The 19,541-nt window shown below is 42.9% G+C and overlaps 1 protein-coding gene across 15 annotated transcripts in view; it reads right to left on the bottom strand.

Moving 5' to 3' along the window:
- The window catches only part of DNAH14 (dynein axonemal heavy chain 14), a 320,839-nt gene that overhangs the window by 63,738 nt on the left and 237,560 nt on the right, over positions 1-19,541 (bottom strand). For 14 of the 15 annotated variants that reach the window (XM_045049347.1, XM_045049348.1, XM_045049345.1 and 11 more), the window contains 4 exons: positions 13,274-13,405; positions 12,838-12,933; positions 3,055-3,195; positions 1,718-1,933 (listed from right to left, as the gene is read on the bottom strand). In XM_045049347.1, coding sequence (XP_044905282.1) covers positions 1,718-1,933; positions 3,055-3,195; positions 12,838-12,933; positions 13,274-13,405 — 585 coding nt within the window. The remainder of the gene's footprint in view (positions 1-1,717; positions 1,934-3,054; positions 3,196-12,837; positions 12,934-13,273; positions 13,406-19,541) is intronic. The other variant, XM_045049340.1, reaches the window with a different exon arrangement.

The following is a 19,541-nucleotide window of genomic DNA, read 5'->3' as shown; positions in this document are numbered from 1 at the left end:
TGATTTTAGCATTTTGTATTCTCACCAGCAGTATATGAGAATTTGTTACTCCAGATCCGTGCTGACTCTTAATATTGTTAGTCTTTCAGATTTTAGTCCTTTGGCTGATGTGTTGTGATATCTCTAGACTTAACTTTCATTTCCCCAATGAATAGTGACGGTAAGCCCCTTTCAAATATTTATTGGCTATTTGCATAGTCTCTTGTGAGCGACCTGTTCAAGGCTCTCGCCCATTTATTTACTGGGTTGAACGTCTTTTGCTCATTGATTGCTGGTTACTGTACCACGGCTAGGATGCTTCAGCCCTTTGTTGAACTCTGGTGTTACAAATATCCTCTCCTGTTCTTTGACTTCTCTTTACACCCTCTCAGTGGTGTCTTTGGATGAAGAGAAGGTGTAAATTTTAATGTAATTCGATTAATGTTTTCCTTTATGGTTAGTTCTGCTTGAAAAATCTTTTCTTAACCTGGGTCATGAACATACTCTCCTAAATTATGCTTTATTCCTGTGTGTTCCACAGTTGGGTCCACAGTTCAACTGCAGTTGACTTTTTATGTTTGGTGTGAGGTCATGGTCAAATTTCTTTCTTTCTTTTTCTTTCTTTCTTTCTCTCTCTCTCTTTCTCTCTCTCTTTCTTTTTCCCCTTCTTCCTTCCTTCCTTCCTTCCTTCCTTCCTTCCTTCCTTCCTTCCTTCCTTCCTTCCTTCCTTCCTTCCAGATATTCAATTACTCAGCCCTATTTACTGAAAAGACTACCCATTCCTCCCTGCACTGTAATATCAGCTTTGTCCATGTGTGTATGGGCCTGTTTTGGGCTCTCTGTTCTCCTTTGGTGTCACCGTTTGTCCTGCCACACATACGGACCTTTAAGACTGTTTACATCTAATGTAATTACGGATATGTTTGGGCTTAAGTTGGTTACTACTATTATGAAAATGAGAAGCCAGTATCTGCTTCTGAGACTTTTTATAGATTGGATAGTCAGTTTAAGTTGAGTTATCACTGGGGGAATCAATCTAAAATTACTCTTTGGGGATGAATTAAAAAAGAGGTATTTCTTTTTTTTATCCTTTCAACATAGATCGACAACAAATATTTATTGATACGTGGATAAATGTGAGGTCTATATTTTTGGCTCTTTCTAAGAACGCTACCTGTGGTTCAGTAAGTTCACCGATTTTATTAATGAAAGGGGTTTCTGGGAGAGAAACTGGCTATACTTCTTAGGGTAGGTCGGGAGGATTACAACGAGTAAGAGGATATTCTGTGACTTCTGCCCAGAGGATGGGAAAGAGATGGAACTAACTGAGGCATTAGAACTATAATTTAAAAGGGGCGCCTGGGTGGCTCAGTCAGTTAAGCGTCTGACTTCGGCTCAGGTCATGATCTCGCGATCCGTGAGTTCGAGCCCCGCGTCGGGCTCTGTACTGACCGCTCAGAGCCTGGAGCCTGTTTCAGATTCTGTGTCTTCCTTTCTCTCTGACCCTCCCCTGTTCATGCTCTGTCTCTCTCTGTCTCAAAAATAAACGTTAAAAAAATAAAAAAAAAAGAACTATAATTAAAAAAAAATTTTTTTTAAAGACCCGGAACAAATTTCAGTATTTTCCTTTGTTAAAACAAGTTGGGGAAAAGATCTAAGCCAAAACAAAATGCACTTATGCCCCGAATTCAAATCAACAACAGCAGCCCCTTAACTGATAATAGAAATACGTTAGTACCTCGTGGTTTGGGGCCATGACTTCAATTAAAGAAAAGTGGGGCGACAAAGGGATGCTGTTTTCGGTGCAGAGAGTCTCCCATTTGTTCACAATCAACTGGCGAAATTCTGCTGTCAACGCCCCGCTGTAGACGATGCACGCTGCTGAAAGAAGCACGTCACCCCAGATTCTTTCCAACTTCTTGTCTATTTGATCGATTGTTTCTGGCCATTGAGTCTAAATGTTAACATAAAAGTGAGCTCTTGAAACTTGACATCAAATATGCTATCATGAGACATTAACATATTCATGGTCCTCCACTGGGACCCAGCGTTGCTACCACTATGACCCTTTTCATCGGTGTTTGCATCGAAGGGAGTAATGGAGGACATTCTAACACAAACTGTTTTCTGAGGATAACACGAGTCCTACCCTTGGATTTGTCAACAGTGTCATGTGTGTTAGGGCTGATAGCCATGTCAAATCCTTTGTGTGATGAAGATAACTTTTAACATAAGTAGAGTAATTCATTGTATTATTAACGATATTCAATAATAATAGTGATCGGCATTTATCGAATCCTAACATGTCTAACCGGCATTTTACCTTGAACATCTCACTTGGCACTTCTAATACCCTGTTAAGCAAAAGCCACTGACTTCACTTTCGGAGGAGGAGGGTGAAGCTTAGGGAGGATCAGGGGGAATGTAAAACAGAAGATGAAAGAGCTCTAGAGGTGTTCCTCTCCCTTCCTGATGACATCCCCTCCCTTTCAGCCACCCTTGTTTCATGCGTTCGGCAGGGGTGGTCCCTGCGCTGGACCGGGGAGCTCATGACACACTCATGGACTCTGTGCCCCTCATCAGACAAGGGAACTGACGTCTTGGGAGCAAGAGAAAGTAAGGTCTGATCTGTGCAGTCTGTTCCCTCTGTCTTAAGGCTACTTGACCAGGACTCCTTTGTTTATTTAAAAGAAAAATTTTTTTTTACATGTATTCATTTTTGAGAGACAGAGAGACAGAGCACAAGCGGGGGAGGGGCAGAGAGAGAGGGAGACACAGAATCCGAACCAGGCTCCAGGCTCTGAGCCATCAGCACAGAGCCCGCCGCGGGGTTCGAACTCACGAACCGTGAGATCATGACCTGAGCCGAAGTCGGACGCTCAACCGACTGAGCCACCCAGGCGCCCCAGGACTCCTTTATTTTTATCAGGAGTGTCTGCTGATCTCAGTAAAAAAGACTGGACGAGAAGAGAGCTTGAGGAGGTACGTGATACGACCTTCAGGGAAAGTGACATCTTGGGTTCGCCAAGCCCAGTAGCCATTAACGACGGATCATAAAGCCAGAGAGAGCCACACCTTCTCGCCTTCCAGGCTGGTTAGTAAGACAGATGCACACTGCAGGCGCCTGGTGGCCAGTTTCCTTCTGTTTGCTAGCAGCTGCTTTTTGGCCACGAGGTCTTTGTAGGCCGCCTGCAAGGCCAGCACGTGTTCTTCCACCTGAAAGACAGTTCGTTCACTGTTGAGACCAAGTGTCACTCTCGTGTTGCCTCAAGAGTTTAACCATCATTTGTACGCGTATGGTGTGTAACCACTCCATTTACACATCCTGGACAGAGGATTGTGTTGACAAGAAAAATGTAGTAACTAAGTACAGGATTTCTTTTTTTTTTTTTTTTAATTTTTTTTTCAACGTTTTTTATTTATTTTTGGGACAGAGAGAGACAGAGCACGAACGGGGGAGGGGCAGAGAGAGAGGGAGACACAGAATCGGAAACAGGCTCCAGGCTCTGAGCCATCAGCCCAGAGCCTGACGCGGGGCTCGAACTCCCGGACCGCGAGATCGTGACCTGGCTGAAGTCGGACGCTTAACCGACTGCGCCACCCAGGCGCCCCAGTACAGGATTTCTTGATACTAAAGTTACTGTGTAAAATGCCACCTTCCTCACTAGGCTTTCTTACGAGCTTGGCCCTTGAAGATTCATCCTTTTCTGATTTATTTTTTGCACTGAAAGTGTTGTGTCACATCCAGTTTCCTTCTCTAACAAAATGACTGAACTTCGTCATTCTAGATACACTGACCAGCCTGGAGGAACCGATGAGTTTTCGAAGTGAGGCTGGTCGGACGAAGTGGCCATTAGACTGTCCGCAGGCAGTCGGCCGGCAACACATTTTCATGAACAGCCGATACGATGATTTTCTTCAATTACCACTTATCTTGCTAGCGCCCTTGCTCAAAAGCATTGGAGCATCTGAGTCTCTGTAGAAGTGACTGCCTACAGATATGGCTCAAATTTCTGGCCTTGTCAATGAAAGCCTCCATGGTCTGACCCCAACCCCCTCCTCCCCCATGCCACGTCCTTTCCCGTAATAGTACACTGCAGCCAGACTGATTTTGTCCACATTTCTGAAACACTCCTTAAACGTGCGTCCTTCTGGGACGTGGCTCCCGTCCTTTCCTAATGCCTGAAACCGTTCCTTAAAGGGATGTAAATCCAAGGCATTCTTTAAAATTCTCACCACCTCGCAGCTGTCACAAAGCCTCAGTCTTGTCAAATCCACACTTTACGACTGCCATGTGAGACGTAATTATACGTTGCCTGTTATTATCTCTGGGGTTGTGGCCTCAGTATCCTTATATTATCTTTATGTTGTCATTTGTAGTTTTGAAAGATGTTTTCGTCTTCTCAAAATCTTGGAAGGCTGTATTTAGCATGGGGACTTGAACACGGCAGGTTCACAAACTGTGTACACAAAACTGTGCTTACTGAACGCAGTTCATAATTTGTGATTTCTCCTCCTATTCTAAACATGTTATCCTGGTGAAAATACCTAATCTTTAAACACATACACACACGAGCTACTTTTGGAGTGACTAATGATTTACGACTCACTCCAGGTTCACCCACAATCATTACTCCGTTGCTTCTACTCTGATATAAAATGTTGTGTTTGTTTGCTCATTCCCTCCGATTTGATTTTTCTGAGAAAACACTCTTGCTACTCATGGCCGAGCGAGTCATATAAAGATTCAAGCGAACGACTTACAGATTCAATTAAACACATGAAATCTTTTTTTTTTTTTGCTTTGTACCATCACTTACTTACTTAAATTTTTTATTTTCTTTAGTTCCAGTTTAATGTACAGGGTTATATTAGTTTCAGGTGTATAATACATTGATTCAACACTTCCCTACATCACCCGGTGCTCATCACAAGTGCCCTCCTTATCCCCCATCTCCTATTTCCCCCATCCCCCCCACTCACTGCCCTCTGGTGACCAGCACTGTGTTCTCTGCAGTTAAGAGTCTGTTTCTTGGTTTCTCTTTCAATTTTCCCCTTTGCTTGTTTGTTTTTTTTAAATTCCAAATATGAGCGAAATCATACGTGTTTTTCTTTCTCTGACTTATTTTGCTTAGCATTATACTCTCTAGCTTCATCCACGTTATCGCAAATGGCAAGTTTCATTCTTTTTTATGGCTGAGTAATATTCCACTGTGTATATATGCCGCATCTTCTTTATCCACTTGTCTACTGATGGACACTTAGGTTGCTTCCATGTCTTGGCTTTGGTAAATAACATTGCAATAAACACAGGGTTGCATACCTCTTTTCGAATTAGTGTTTCTGTATTCTTTGGGTAAATACCCAGTCGTGGAATGACTGGGTCATAATATGGAAATTCTCTTTTTAATGCTTTGAGGAACCTCCATAATGTTCTCGACAGTGGTTGCATTCCCACCAACAGTGCACAAGGGTTCCCCTTCCTCCCCATCCTTGCCAGCACTGTGGTTTCTTGTGTTGTTGATTTTAGCCACCCTGACAGGTGTATGATGGCATCTTGTTGTATCTTCCTTGACAGTCAGTGATGTTGAGCATCTTTAAACACACGGAATTTCTATTATATGACAACGCTGTGTTCCCAAGGTAACGTGTTTTAAAAATCTTATTTATTTCTGAGAGAGATCGAGAGAGAAAGCATGCGCACAAGGATGGGGGAGGGCAGAGAGCAAGGGAGAGAGAGAATCCCAAGCAGGCTGCGTGCAGTCAGTGCAGAGCCGGATGTGGGGCTCAAACATGAACCATGAGATTCGACCTGAGACAAAATCAAGAGTTGGACCCTTAATCAACTCAGCCACCCAGGTACTCCCCAAGGTAACATTTTTAAATGAATGTTCATGTAATATAATATGTTCTTGCATTATTGATTTCCCCTAAGTTCCCTAGAGTTTTATGAATTATTTTTTACACTAGGGCACAGATGAACAAGAGACCTATTTTTAAAATGGGAGACAGAATATAACTCAGCGAGGAGAAAACCTCAGTGAAGGGCTTAAAATCAGTGGAGTTAACTACTACACTCACTTTTAAAGTATTAAGTGTATCTGTCAGTATTTTATATACATATATACATTTCAAATACACTTGTGTGAGTTCAATGAGTTAACATATTAGCAACTTCTCATGAAGGCCATGTTGCGAGCTGGAGGGGAATGGAGAGTATCAGTGAGTAAGGTTCTGATTGAAATTTAGACTTTATTTTTTTCTCGCCTACTACTTGATAATAATAAAAACAAATAGACAGTATTATAAATAAGTATTTGTTGGGTAAATGAGTGAAAATATAAAAAATACACAAAAAATCGTGAGGATCATGGGAAATGAGTACATACCAAAATGGAAGACACCACGAGTCAAGAATAAGTGAAAGGGAGTTCCAGTCCCAAATGGTGAGATGAGGAATCTGAACTCACCTGCTCCTGTGGCCACACCAAGCCTACGGCCACGCATGGGGCTGTTCCCCATGAAAGAAATTCGGAAACCAGCGGAGCAACTCCTATATGTTGGGTGAACGAGAAGTACTCACATCCAAACACGGAAGGCTGAGACACACTCTCACCATAACCCCGCCCCTGGCACAGCGATACGCAAGAGATACACAAGAGAGAACTCCCAACTCCCAACTTCTCCCTGACGGCAAAGGTTTTGAACCCAACTTTTAAGACTTCTGCCTGAGGGATGGGAGTCCGAACAGTTAGCTCTGAAAGCCAAGAGGGCCTGCATCCATAAGACCGCTAGACTATAGCAAACAAATACTTTCTGACTGGCTGTTCCCCCTGGACGCAGCACAAAGGTGGAGATAGAAATGCCTCCCTCCCAGGCTTTGTTTAAAGAGGCCTCTCTGAACGAGGCTGTGGCCTGAGGACCAGGCTTCTAGCTTAGTGCACATTTAGGGGGGACCAGTAGGTACCATCTCCACATTCTCCCTTTGGCGCACTCAAGGTCTCTGCCCTCTCCCTGGAAGGAACTTGTGCACATATATGGCATCCTGGCCTTGGTGGCTGTGGCCCAGAGGATATACCACTTGAGCACCTGGCTTTGGTGGCCAGCAGCTCTTGCATTTGTGGGTCCCATAGAACTATAATAAACAAAGAAACAGATCTTAATTGGCTCAGTGCCGAGGATGCAGACAGAAACACCCATCTCCCAAGCTGTCCCTGAAGAGAACTATTTACACAGGCTTCCAATGAGCCTCAGTGCTGACTGAGATGCTCATCTTTGGGACATTGATAGATCTTGGCACACGCTGAATACGGGGAGCCACTGAGAACGCACAAGGCTGCCTGGGCAGTCGCAGTGGTGTGAGAGACAACCAGGAGCTCAGGCTGGGCTGATGAGGTTCATCCCCTCCTCTGGACCACTCTGTCAGGACAGGGAGGGGTGGCTATTTTATCAAATGCACAGAGACCAACACAGAGAGTCAAGAGAGATCCAGAAACATAATTATTTATCCCAAACTACAGAATAATAAAGCAACTGACCTGAAAAATAAAACTACAGACTAATATCCTCGATGGATATAGATACAAAAATTCTCAACAAAATAGTAGCAAACGGGATTTAAAAACACATTAAAAGATTTGTTACACCATGACCATGAAGGATTTAACCCCTGGATGCAAGGGTAGTTGAACATGTGCAAATCAGTACATGTTTGACATCACATCAATAGAATGATCAAAGTCACATGATCATCACAATAAATGCAGAAAAAGCATCTGACAGAACACAATACACTTTCATGATAAAAACTGTCAACACACTGGATACAGAAGGAACAAACCTCAAGATGATAAAGGGCAGTTACAGGGGAGCCTGGGTGGCTCAGTCAGTTAAGCGTCTGATTTTGCTCAGGTCATGATCTCGGTGTTTGTGAGTTTGAACTCCACGTTGGGCTCTGTACTGACAGCTCAGAGCCTGGAGCCTGCTTCGGATTCTGTGTCTCCCTCTCTCTCTGACCCTCCCCTACTCACTCTCTCTCTCTCTCTCAAAGCTAAACATTAAAAAAATTAAAAAAATAAAATAAAAAGCAGTTATGACAAACCCACAGCTAACGTTATACTCAACGGTGAGAAACTGGGAGCTTTCCCTCCAAGCTCAGGAACAAGACACGGATGCCCGCCCCCTCCATTCTTATTCAATGTAGTCCTGGAAGTCTTGATTAGAGTAACCAGGCAAGACAAAGAAATAGAAAGCACCTAAATCAGATAGGAATAAGTTGGGGCGCCTGGGTGGCTCAGTCGGTTGAGTGTCCGACTTCAGCTCACGTCATATCTCACAGTTCATGAGTTCAAGCCCTGCGTCAGGCTCTGTGCTGACAACTCAGAGCCTGGAGCCTGCTTCAGATTCTGTGTCTCCCTTTCTCTCTGCTCCTCCCCTGCTCACATGCTCTCTCTCTCTCTCTCTCTCTCTCTCTCTCTCTCAAAAATAAAGATTAAAAAAATAAAAAAAAAGGAATAAGTAAAAATGTCACTATTTGTAGATGATATGATCTTTGTATATAGAAAATCCCAGAGACTCAACCAAAAAACTGTTAGAGCTAATCAACGATTTTAGTGAGGTTGCAGGATGTAAGACCAACACACAGAAACCAGTAGCATTTCTATACAGTGATAAAACAGTGTGGTACTGGCATAAAATAGATACACAGACCAGTGGAACAGAGTAGAGAGCCCAGGATCAAATCTGGCAAATCTGGCAACTCAACAAGGGAGCCAAGAACACCCAATGGGGAAAGGCCAGTCTCTTCAACAAATGCTGCTGGGAAAACACACAGAACAATGAAAGCAGACTCCTATCTTACACCACTCACAAAAATTAACTCCAAATCTAAATACCATAGAACTGATACCATAAAACTCCTAGAGGAAATGTAGGCAAGAAACTGCTCGACATTGGACTTGGTAATGATTTTTTTTGGCCGTAACACCAACACCACAAACAACAAAAGCAAACATTGATTCATGGGACTATCTCAAACTCAAAAGTTTCTGCAGAACAAGATAAATAATCAACAAAATGAAAGAACAATTAACAAAATGGGAGAACAGTTTTGCTACCCATATGTTGGAGAAGAGGCTAATCTCCAGAGAACTCCTGCAATTCAATAACAAAAAACCACAGTATCTGATTGGAAAATGGGCGGAGGAACTCAACAGACATTTTCCCAATGAAGACACACAAAGGCCAGCAGGATAAGATGTTCAACATCATTCATCATCAGGGAAATGCTGATCAAACAAAACCACAATGAGACACCACCTTGCACCTGTTAGAATGGCCATCATCAAAAAGACAGAAGGTAATAAATTTCGTAGTTCCATACACATTTTAGGACTGTTTGTTCTATTTCTGTGAAAAGTGCCTTGGAATTTTGACAAGGGGTGGCATCCAATCTGAGGCTTGGTTTGGGTAGTGTGGGCGCTTTACAATATTAATTCTTCCCAGCCATGAGCATGGAGTATCTTTCCATTTATTTGTGTCTTCTTCCTTTTCTTCCTTCAGTGTCTTAACGTTTTCAGAAAATAGGTCTGTCACCTCCTTGGTTAAATGTATTCCTCGGCATTTTATTCTTTTGACACAATTGTAAATATGATTGTTCTCTTAATTTCTTTTTTGATAGTTTGTTGTTGGCTTATAGAAATGCAACTGATTTTTGTATATTGATTTAGCATTTTGCAAATTTATTTTATTTATTTAAAAAAAATTTTTAATGTTTATTTTTGAGATAGAGACAGAACATGAACGGGGGAGGGGCAGAAAGTGAAGGAAACACAGAATCCCAAGCAGGCTCCAGGCTCTGAGCCGTCAGCACAGAGCCCGATGCGGGGCCCAAACTCATGACCCATAAGGTCATGACCTGAACCGAAATCAAGGGTTGGACGCTCAACCGACTGAGCCACCCAGGCATCCCTCAAGTTTTCTTGAATTGACTTTTAGTGACTAAGAATGTCCTGGAAAACCAGGCACATCATCATTTTAAGATTTATTTACATAGTGTTTCTAATAATTATTGGAAAAAAAGCCCAAATGGACATTTACGCTAAATTAAAAATTATAGCTGAGCCTTGAACACAGGGGTTAGGGTGCCGACCCCCCATGCAACTGAAAATCCACGTAAAACTTTTGACTCCCTAAAAGTTCTCTTCTAATAGCTTGCTGTTGAACAGAAGCCTCACTGGTAACAGCCAATTAACACACACGTGGCATGTCACATGTATTACAGACTATATTCTTACAATATGGCAAGGTAGAAAAAAGAAAATGCCGTTAGGAAAACCATAAGGAAGAGAAAAATACATTTACAGGCCTGTCCTGGTATTTATGGGGAAAAATCCGTGTAGACGGACCGGTGCTGTCCGAGACTCGACTGCATCTGTTCTCGAACTGCCTGCTTACCGGGTTGTATAGCGTCTAATTGTTTTCCTTTAAGTTCCGAAGCAGACTTTTTCCTTTCCTGGATCATTAACTTGTGTGTGGGACAGAACTACACTGATGTAGGCACACCGGTTGTTAAAATGTCGAGATACACCTGTGGTGGTTGCTGAACGGGCCTGCCTCATGCCCTGGAGAACCCACTGTCGGCCCTACCCCTGCCCACCCTGGCCCTCTACCCCCCGTCGGTCCTCTCTGGTGGCCTCTGGACCTGAAGCTGCTCTGTGACAAGAGCTGGCGCTCCCTGGTTGGTGCCTGAGCCACAATGGCTGCCGGATGCCTCCCATATCACTCCTGCATAGGAGAGTTTTGTAGGGTCGGAGGTCAGTGTGTGGGCTTGAGCGAGACGGCCTGGGTTAGAGCGTGGGCACCACGTAGAGGCTCAAGATGTTGGACAAATAGGGCGCCTGGGGGCATGAGTCAACTGAGTGTCTGACTTCAGCTCAGGTCATGATCTCATGGCTCATGAGTTCGAGCCCCACGTCGGGATCTCTGCTGTCAGTGTGGAGCCTGCTTCAGATCCTCTGTCCCCCTGTCTCTGCCTCTCCCCTGTTCACGCTTCTCTCTCTCTCAAAAATAAAAACATTAAAAAAAAAGATGCTGGGCAAATGTTGAATCTTTCTTTTTTTTAATTTTTTTTTAACGTTTATTTATTTTTTTTTTGAGACAGAGAGAGACAGAGCATGAACGGGGGAGGGGCAGAGAGAGAGAGACACACAGAATCGGAAGCAGGCTCCAGGCTCTGAGCCATCAGCCCAGAGCCCGACACGGGGCTCGAACTCACGGACCGTGAGATCGTGACCTGAGCTGAAGTCGGACGCTCAACTGACTGAGCCACCCAGGCGCCCCAAATGTTGAATCTTTCGATTTAGTTTTCTCCCTTACAAACATCGCCCTTATAAACCTTCTGAAAGCTGACCTGAGGATTAAATGACAAGTCTGTATAAAGCAGCAGCATAGTATTTGCAACATATTGCACACACACCATAGATGTCAGCTATTATCCACACGTATCTATATATTACTATATAGGTAGATCATAACCTGCAACAAAATATTAGCAAAAAAATGACCTATCCACATAAGGAAAAAAATTTAATAATTTCCTTCAAAAATGTCCAACACTTTATATATATATTTGGGTTTGCAAGAAATGCCCAGGGGGCCAAGCAGGTGACAGAAATGCCTGACGTGACTTGGGGGCTCATTATCGCCTGGTGAGCATGCCGGCCCAGGGCTGCCGGATCTTCTGAATTAATCAGGAGAAGACAGAAATTCAAATTTTAAACAAATACCCAGATTTAAATTAAAAAAACATTTTTATGTTTATTTTTGAGAGAGAGAAAGAGAGAGAGACAGGGACACAGAGTGCCAGCAGGGGAGGGGCAGAGAGAGGGAGACACAGAATCGGAAGCAGGCTCCAGGCTCCGAGCTGTCAGCACAGAGCCTGACGCGGGGCTCGAACTCACGAAACGTGAGATCATGACCTGAGCTGAAGTTGGACGCTTAACTGACTGAACCACCCGGGTGCCCCATTAAATAAATTCCCAGATTTTAAAGTGTAGATAACCACATTGAAATGTAGGGGTTTGGGAGACATTCCCTGCTATGTGGCCATCCGCAGGGTGCCACCTCACCCACTCTCAGGATGTGTGTCCGAGGGCTGGTGACCTCAGTCCTGGCTCTCATAATGATACCCCAACTTTAGCTTAAAACCAAGACATTTAAGAAATAACCATGTCTTGGGTTATAAGAGCCACCCTGGGTGGCTCAGTCGGTGAAGCGTCCGACTTCGGCTCAAGTCATGATCTCACGGTTCGTGAGTTTGAGCCCCACGTGGGGCTCTGGGCTGACAGCTCAGAGCCTGCTGAGAATCTGGAGCCTGCTTCAGATTCTGTGTCTCCCTCTCTCTCTGCCCCTTCCCTTGCTCACACTCTGTCTCTCTCTCTCAACAATAAATAAACATCAAAAAAGAAAAAAAAGAAAGAAAGAAAGAAAGAAACAACCATGTCTTTACAAAGCAACAGAGTAATTGATATAAACAGGTTAAGGACAGTTTTTAAGAACACAGGTTGATACTGGGCGAGTCTTCGGTAAACTGAAGTCACAAAGCTCTCCTGGGAGAAATTCGGTGAAACAGGTCAATATATTACGGACACAGTAATAATTAGCATTACTGAGCGTCTTATTATGTGATGGCGCCTTACATATAGTGTCTCTGTTATTTACTTAACCACGATTAATCTCTTCACCACCCTTGTTATCCTCGTTTTCTCCTGAACTGGTAAACTCTCCTGGGACAATGACTCTTCTTGGCGAGTCGTCTCACAAAGCGGCTGTAAGTTTAACAAGCAAATAATGCCTTACCCGCTGCAAACCTCTTTGTTTTTCGGCCAGCCTCTGTCGTGCGATTTTTAGGACACGTTGAGCTTCTGCCACTTGGATCTGCTTGGGGCCCACGAGCTGAAAAAGAAGGCCACAACACCTAAGTGGTCAAAAAGGTCAAGTGCGCCGTTAAAAATGTCGCTTTTGATTGGCAGGCATTTGTGTCAATTCTTATAACAACCTCTCCCGGAATGATGTGCACAAAAGGGGTGTAAAGTAACTCGGTGTGGTAACACACACGAAAACAACTAAAACAGCACAGCTGCCATAAATAAAACAACCCGACAGATGCACCTGCTATCTGCAGGCGTCAGCATAGGGTCTTTGAGGAAAGTGGTTCTCGTGAGGTATTCTGTGAGCACTGTTAAGCACGAGCTACTTCCGGGCTGTTCTCGATATTTCCGGGGAAAGGGCGTACCTTCTGCACTTCATGATAGTTATTCAAAGCTATGACCCACTGGCACATAGAGCAACAGGCTATAGAAACGAGGGCAATCTTGCTTGGGTTGAAATCAGGGAAGAGCAAAATTTTTTTCAGCTTCATGAAAACCTAGAGAAAACACAATTCATGTATTACAAGAAAAAGACGTGCTGAGCTGAGGCTTTCTTCCCCCAGTTCACATGAAAGTGAAATTTCATTTCGTATGAGAAATACTCAACTACTCTTCGGTGGCAGAATTAACGACACGTAGCCGCGGGTGCAACGGCCCTGCAGCAGAGGAGGGGGAAGTCGCTGCTGTAAACATCTGATTATTGCTACTGTTGTCACAGCGGCTTTGCTGTACTGTTTAAAAAGGAACTTTGTTTTATTTTTTTAAGTTTATTTACTTATTTTAAGAGAGAGACAAAAGAAGGAGAGGGGGGGGGAGGGGCAGGGAGAGGGAGAGAGAGAGTCTCAAGCAGGCTCTGAGCTGTCAGTGCAGAGCCCAACACAGGGCTCGATCCCAGGAACCATGAGATCATGACCTGAGCCGAAATCGAGAGTCGGACACTCAACTGAGCCCCCCGGCTGTCCCGGGAACTCCGTTTTAAAACAAAAGTACACCAGGTTAACTTCCTCCAGCTGGCAAGGTCTGAAGCCTCCTCGTGCACCTGAGGCGTCAGGGAGCAGGACCCCGCCCACAGCTTCTGCCGCCCGAGAGGCACATCCGCCGGGCACGGTGCCTATTTAAAGGTCTGTCTAGTCAGGGGTGGCGGCGCGGCCGGGGGACACGGAGACTCACTGAGGACACTCTCTCGCTCATCCGTGTCACATGCCCAGAGAGCCACCTCAGCTCCGTGGTACTCCTTGTTCCGAGGCGGGCACATACTATTTCTCATCTACTTTGGGGAGTCAGAACCGGAATAAAATCTTTCTCAGACTGACAGTCCTTTTGTCTTCCTTTCCAACCAGGCATTTCCCCTCTTGTAGGACAGAACCATTTTGCTAAATAATTTAGACGGCAGGTGGCCCGTTATCGGATTACTATTGGCGTTCTCATTATTGCTTCGAATACTGTCATGCTTTTAACAACTTCTTTAGATGAGCTATTATTTTAGCTTGAAAGATCTGTTTAAACCACAGGGAATCCTTTTGGTAAGAACGCTTCAGAGAGCGAGCAGCTGTTACGTTAATTCACGAATAATACGGACATCGACATTAACACTTTGCTAAACAATTCACCTTGTTCATACAGGGCCCTACATCCCAATAGCCAGATCATCATTCTAAGTAATTAATTAACTGTGCAGTGAGCTCTTGGATGTCTGGCTTCCCTATTCCGTATAAAGGAACGGGTTGCTCCTGTGACCTAGCATAATGTCTCTTATGTCCCCTGGAAGGAAGCTACTCCACCAAGCTGCTCGTCCAAGACTCACCCGCCCAGCACGGCCTCCCACCTGCCCGGGGCCCTGAGCCCGATGCTTGCAGGCCTTGGCCCTGTTCTCATGCCCCTGGAATCCTACGGGAAATCTATATTCTTCTGAATTCAATCTACTCCAGCAAAGCCCTTCACTAGGCATCCAGACTACCTTATTTTCTTCAATTTGTTCTATGCCCCAGTCTGTCCCCCATCTCCTCAAGCATGAGCTAATATTTTTTAAGTGTTCGTAAGAGTTTCTGGCACATGCTGTTCTATGAATATTTGTTGAGCAAATAAAAATAAATCTCAGGGATCTAGTTCAAGATGGCGATGTAGGAGGATCCCACACTCGCCCCCTCCCACGGACACACCGGGAACTACACACAGAACAGTCATCTCCAAAAGAAACCCAGACACGACCTGAATGACCCATACACATCGCGTGGATGTTCTGAGACACCCTCGAAATGGGCAGGAGGAGCTAAGACGCAATCTCGCCGTAACCTCCACTCTTGGCACAGTAACCCACAATCGGGAGGGAACTCAGCAGCCCAAGCTTCTCTCTGAAGAGTAGAGGGCTTGAACCCCACATCTGGCACCTCAACTTTTTAAATTAAAAAATTGTTTTAATGTTTATTTAGTTTTGAGAGAGAGAGAGAGAGAGAGAGAGAGAGAGAGAGAGAGAGAGAGAACGAACGAGAACACACAAGTCGGGTAGGGGCAGAGAGAGAGACACAGAGAATCCGAAGCAGGCTCCAGGTTCTGAGCTGTCAGCATGCAGCCCAAGGCAGGGCTCGAACCCACGAACTGGGGGACAATGACCTGAACTGAGCTGCAACACCTAACCCGACTGAGCTACCCAGGTACCCCTGGCACCTCAACTTTTTAGACCTGTACCTGAGAGAAGATACTGGAAACACCTAGGTTTGCAAATCCATAGGGCTTCTATTCATGAGACCCACAAGGCCACAGTGAGCTGAGAAACAGTCCTGAAAGGGCTGGTGCAGACTCACCCACCCCAGGGCCCAGCACCCAGGAGGGCGACTGAAAAGTTTCCAGCCTTTCAGTGAAAGACGCCTATTTGCTTCGACCTGAGGGTCAGTCTTGTAATTCAACACACCCCCAAAAACTAGCAGAAGAAGAACGAGTGGAGTCCAAAGTTAGTAGAAGGAAGAAACATCAGGAACGAGAGCAGAAATCAACGACACAGAGACTGAAAAAGCAGTGGCGAAGATCAATGAATCTGAGAGTCGGTTTTTCCGGAAAAACAAACAAAATTGAAAAACCTGTAGCTAACTCACCAAGAGAAAAAGAGAGAGTGCCCAAAGAATAAAGGGAGAAACAAAAGAGATATCACAACTGATACCACAGAAGTACAAATGGGTCACAAGAGACTGCTATGAACAGTTACACACCAACAAATAGGACGATTTAAAAGAAATGGATAAATTCCTAAAGTCATACAGCTTACCAAAACTGAATCATGAGGAAATAGAAAATCTGGACAGAATAATTATTGGTAAGGAGACTGCATGAGTGGTGAAAAAGCTCCCAACAAACAAGTCCAAGACCAGTTGGCTTCAGTGGTGAATTCTGCCAAACATTAAAAAGAATTAATATCAATCCTTCTCAAAGGCTTCCAAAAAGCAGAAAGAGAAGAAACACATCCAAACTCACTCTATGAGGCCAGTATTACCCTGATACCAAAACCAGACAAGGATGCTGCAAAAAAGGAAAATTAAAGACCAATATCCCTGATGAACAATGATGCAAAAACCCTCAACAAAATATTAGGAAACTGAATTCACTATTACACTAAAAGTACCATAAACCATGATCAAGTGGGATTTATTCCCAAGGGCAAGGATGGTCCAACGTCAATCATTGCGATACACCGCACTAAGAAAACGAAGCATAAAAATCATACTATCATCTCAATAGATGCAGAAGAAGCATTTGACTAACTTCAATATCCATTCATGAAAAAACTCTCAACAAACTGGGTATAGCCAGAATACGCCTCAACATAATAAAGACTGTACATTACAAGCCCCCAGTTAACATCATACTTAGTAGTGAGAGGCTGAAAGCTTTTCTTCTGAGATCAGGAACAGGAGAAGGATGCTTCTTCCCACAGTATTGGGACTTCTAGCCAGAGCAACTGGGCAAGAAAGAGATGAAAATCATCCAAATCGGAAAAGAATAAATAAAACTGTCACCATTACAGAGGACGTGATATTACATGTGGAAGGCCCTAAAGACTCCATCCAAAAACTGTTAGAAGAAACAAATTCATTACAGTTGCAAGATACAAAATCAATATACAAGATTCAGCTGCATTTCTCTACGTCAACAATGGACCATCAGAAAGAGAGATTATGAAAACAATCCCATTTGTGGTTGCATCGAAAAGAAAATATCTTGGGGCACCTGGGTGGCTCAGTCGGTTGAGTATCCAACTTTGGCTCAGGTCATGATCTCATGGTTTGGGGGTCAAGCCCCACATCAGGCTTTGTGCTGACAACTCAGAGCCTGGAGCCTGCTTCAGATTCTCTGTCTCCCTCTCTCTCTGCCCCTCCCCCACTCATGCTTGCTCACACGCTTTCTTTCTCAAAAATAAACATTAAAAAAAAAGAATAAAATACTTAGAAATAAATTTAACCAAGGAGATGACAGACCTTCCAGTACCCTGAAAACTATAAGGCACGGATGAAGGAAACTGAGGAAGACACAGTAAGTCAAAAGATACTTTATACTCACCAATTGAAAGAATATTGTTAAAATGTCTGTAATACCCAAAGCAATCTACAGATCGAATGCAATCTCTATCAAAATTCCAATAGCATGTTTCACAAAAATAGGACAAATAATCCTAAAATGTATATGGAACCACAAAAAATCCCAAATAGCCCAAAAGTCTTGAAAAAGGAGAACAAGGCTAGAGGCAGCACACTTCCTGATTTTGAACTGTGTTGCAGAGCTACAGTGATCAGAACAGTGTGGTACTGGCATAAAACAGACACACAGGTCGATGGAACAGAGAGCCTAGAAAGGAGCCCATGCATATGTACAGTTGATTCATTTATGTCAAAGGAGCCAAGAATATATGGCGGGGAAAGGACAATCTGCACAATAAATGATGTTGGGAAAACTGCACAGCCACATGTGAAAGAAGGAAGCTGGACCCCTATCTCACATCACACCCAGAAATAACTCAAAATGGATTGAAGACTTGGAGGTAGACCTGAAGCCATAACACTCCTGGAAGAAAACACAGACGGTGAGCTCCGTGACATCGATTTTGGCAATGACTTTGGATTTGACGCCAAAAACAGAGGCAACAAAAGCAAAAATAAATAAATATGACTACATCAAACTAAAAAGCTTCTGCACGATAAAGAGAACCATCAGCAAAATGATAAAGCAACCTACGCAGAGGGAGAAAATATTTGCAAACCACATATGTTGATAAAGGGTTAATATCCAACGTATATAAAAAACTCATACAACTCAACAGCAAAAAACAAAAACAAAAACAAAATGCACCAAAAACAAAAACAAAAAACAGAAATAAATAAAACCCCAAACCCAATCTGATTAAAAAATGGGCAGAGGATCTGAATAGACATTTTTCTAAAAGAAGACACATAGATGGCCAACAGACACATGAAAACATGCTCAACATCACTCCTCATCAGGGGAATGCAAATCAGAACCACAATGAGACACCACTCCACACCTTTCAGAATGGCTAGTAGCAAAAAGACAAGACACAACAGGTGTTGGCAGGATGTAGAGAAAAGAGAACGTTTGTGCACTGGTGGTGGGAATGTAAATTGGGGCAGCCATCATGGAAGAAAGTACGGAGGCTCCTCAATGACATTAAAAACAGAACTACCATATGATCGAGCAGTTCTACGTCTGGGCATTTACCTAAAAGAAACAAAAACACGAACTTGCAAAGGTACATGTATTCCTATGTTCACTGAAGCACTATTTACAACAACCAAGACATGGGAGCCAACTAAGTGTCCATTGAAGGATGAACACATAAAGAAAAAATACACACACACACATATACAATGTGATATATATATACACACACATATACAATGTGATGTGTATATACACACACACCTATATAATGTGATATATATATATACACACACATATATGATGTGATATATATATATATACACACATATACAATGTGATACGTATACACACACACTCATATATGTGATATACATACACACACTTATAATGTTATATATATACACACACACATAATGTGATATATATATGCACACACACATAATGTGATATATATATAACACAACATATAATGTGATATACATATATATACATACACACACATATATAATGTAAATATATATACACACACATACACATAATTAATGTGATATATATACACACACATATAATGTGATATATATACATATACATATAATGTGATATATATATATACACACACACATATAATCTATATATATATAACACAATGTATCTAACATGATATATATATATATATACATACGCACATATATAACATAATATATATCTATACACACATACATGTAATTAATGTGATATAATATATATGCACACATATATAATGTGATATGTATACACACATATGATATATATAACATACACACATATAATGTGATATATATACATACACACAAATATATATTGTGAGATATATCTACACACACATAATGTGACACATATATATACACACACATATATAACGTGATATATATATAAAACACACATATAATGCGATATATATACACACACACTAATAATGTGATATACATA

Source organism: Felis catus, chromosome F1 (assembly GCF_018350175.1).
Source record: "Felis catus isolate Fca126 chromosome F1, F.catus_Fca126_mat1.0, whole genome shotgun sequence".
Taxonomy (NCBI): Eukaryota; Metazoa; Chordata; class Mammalia; order Carnivora; family Felidae; genus Felis; species Felis catus.
This window is presented reverse-complemented; position numbering and strand designations above follow the sequence as displayed.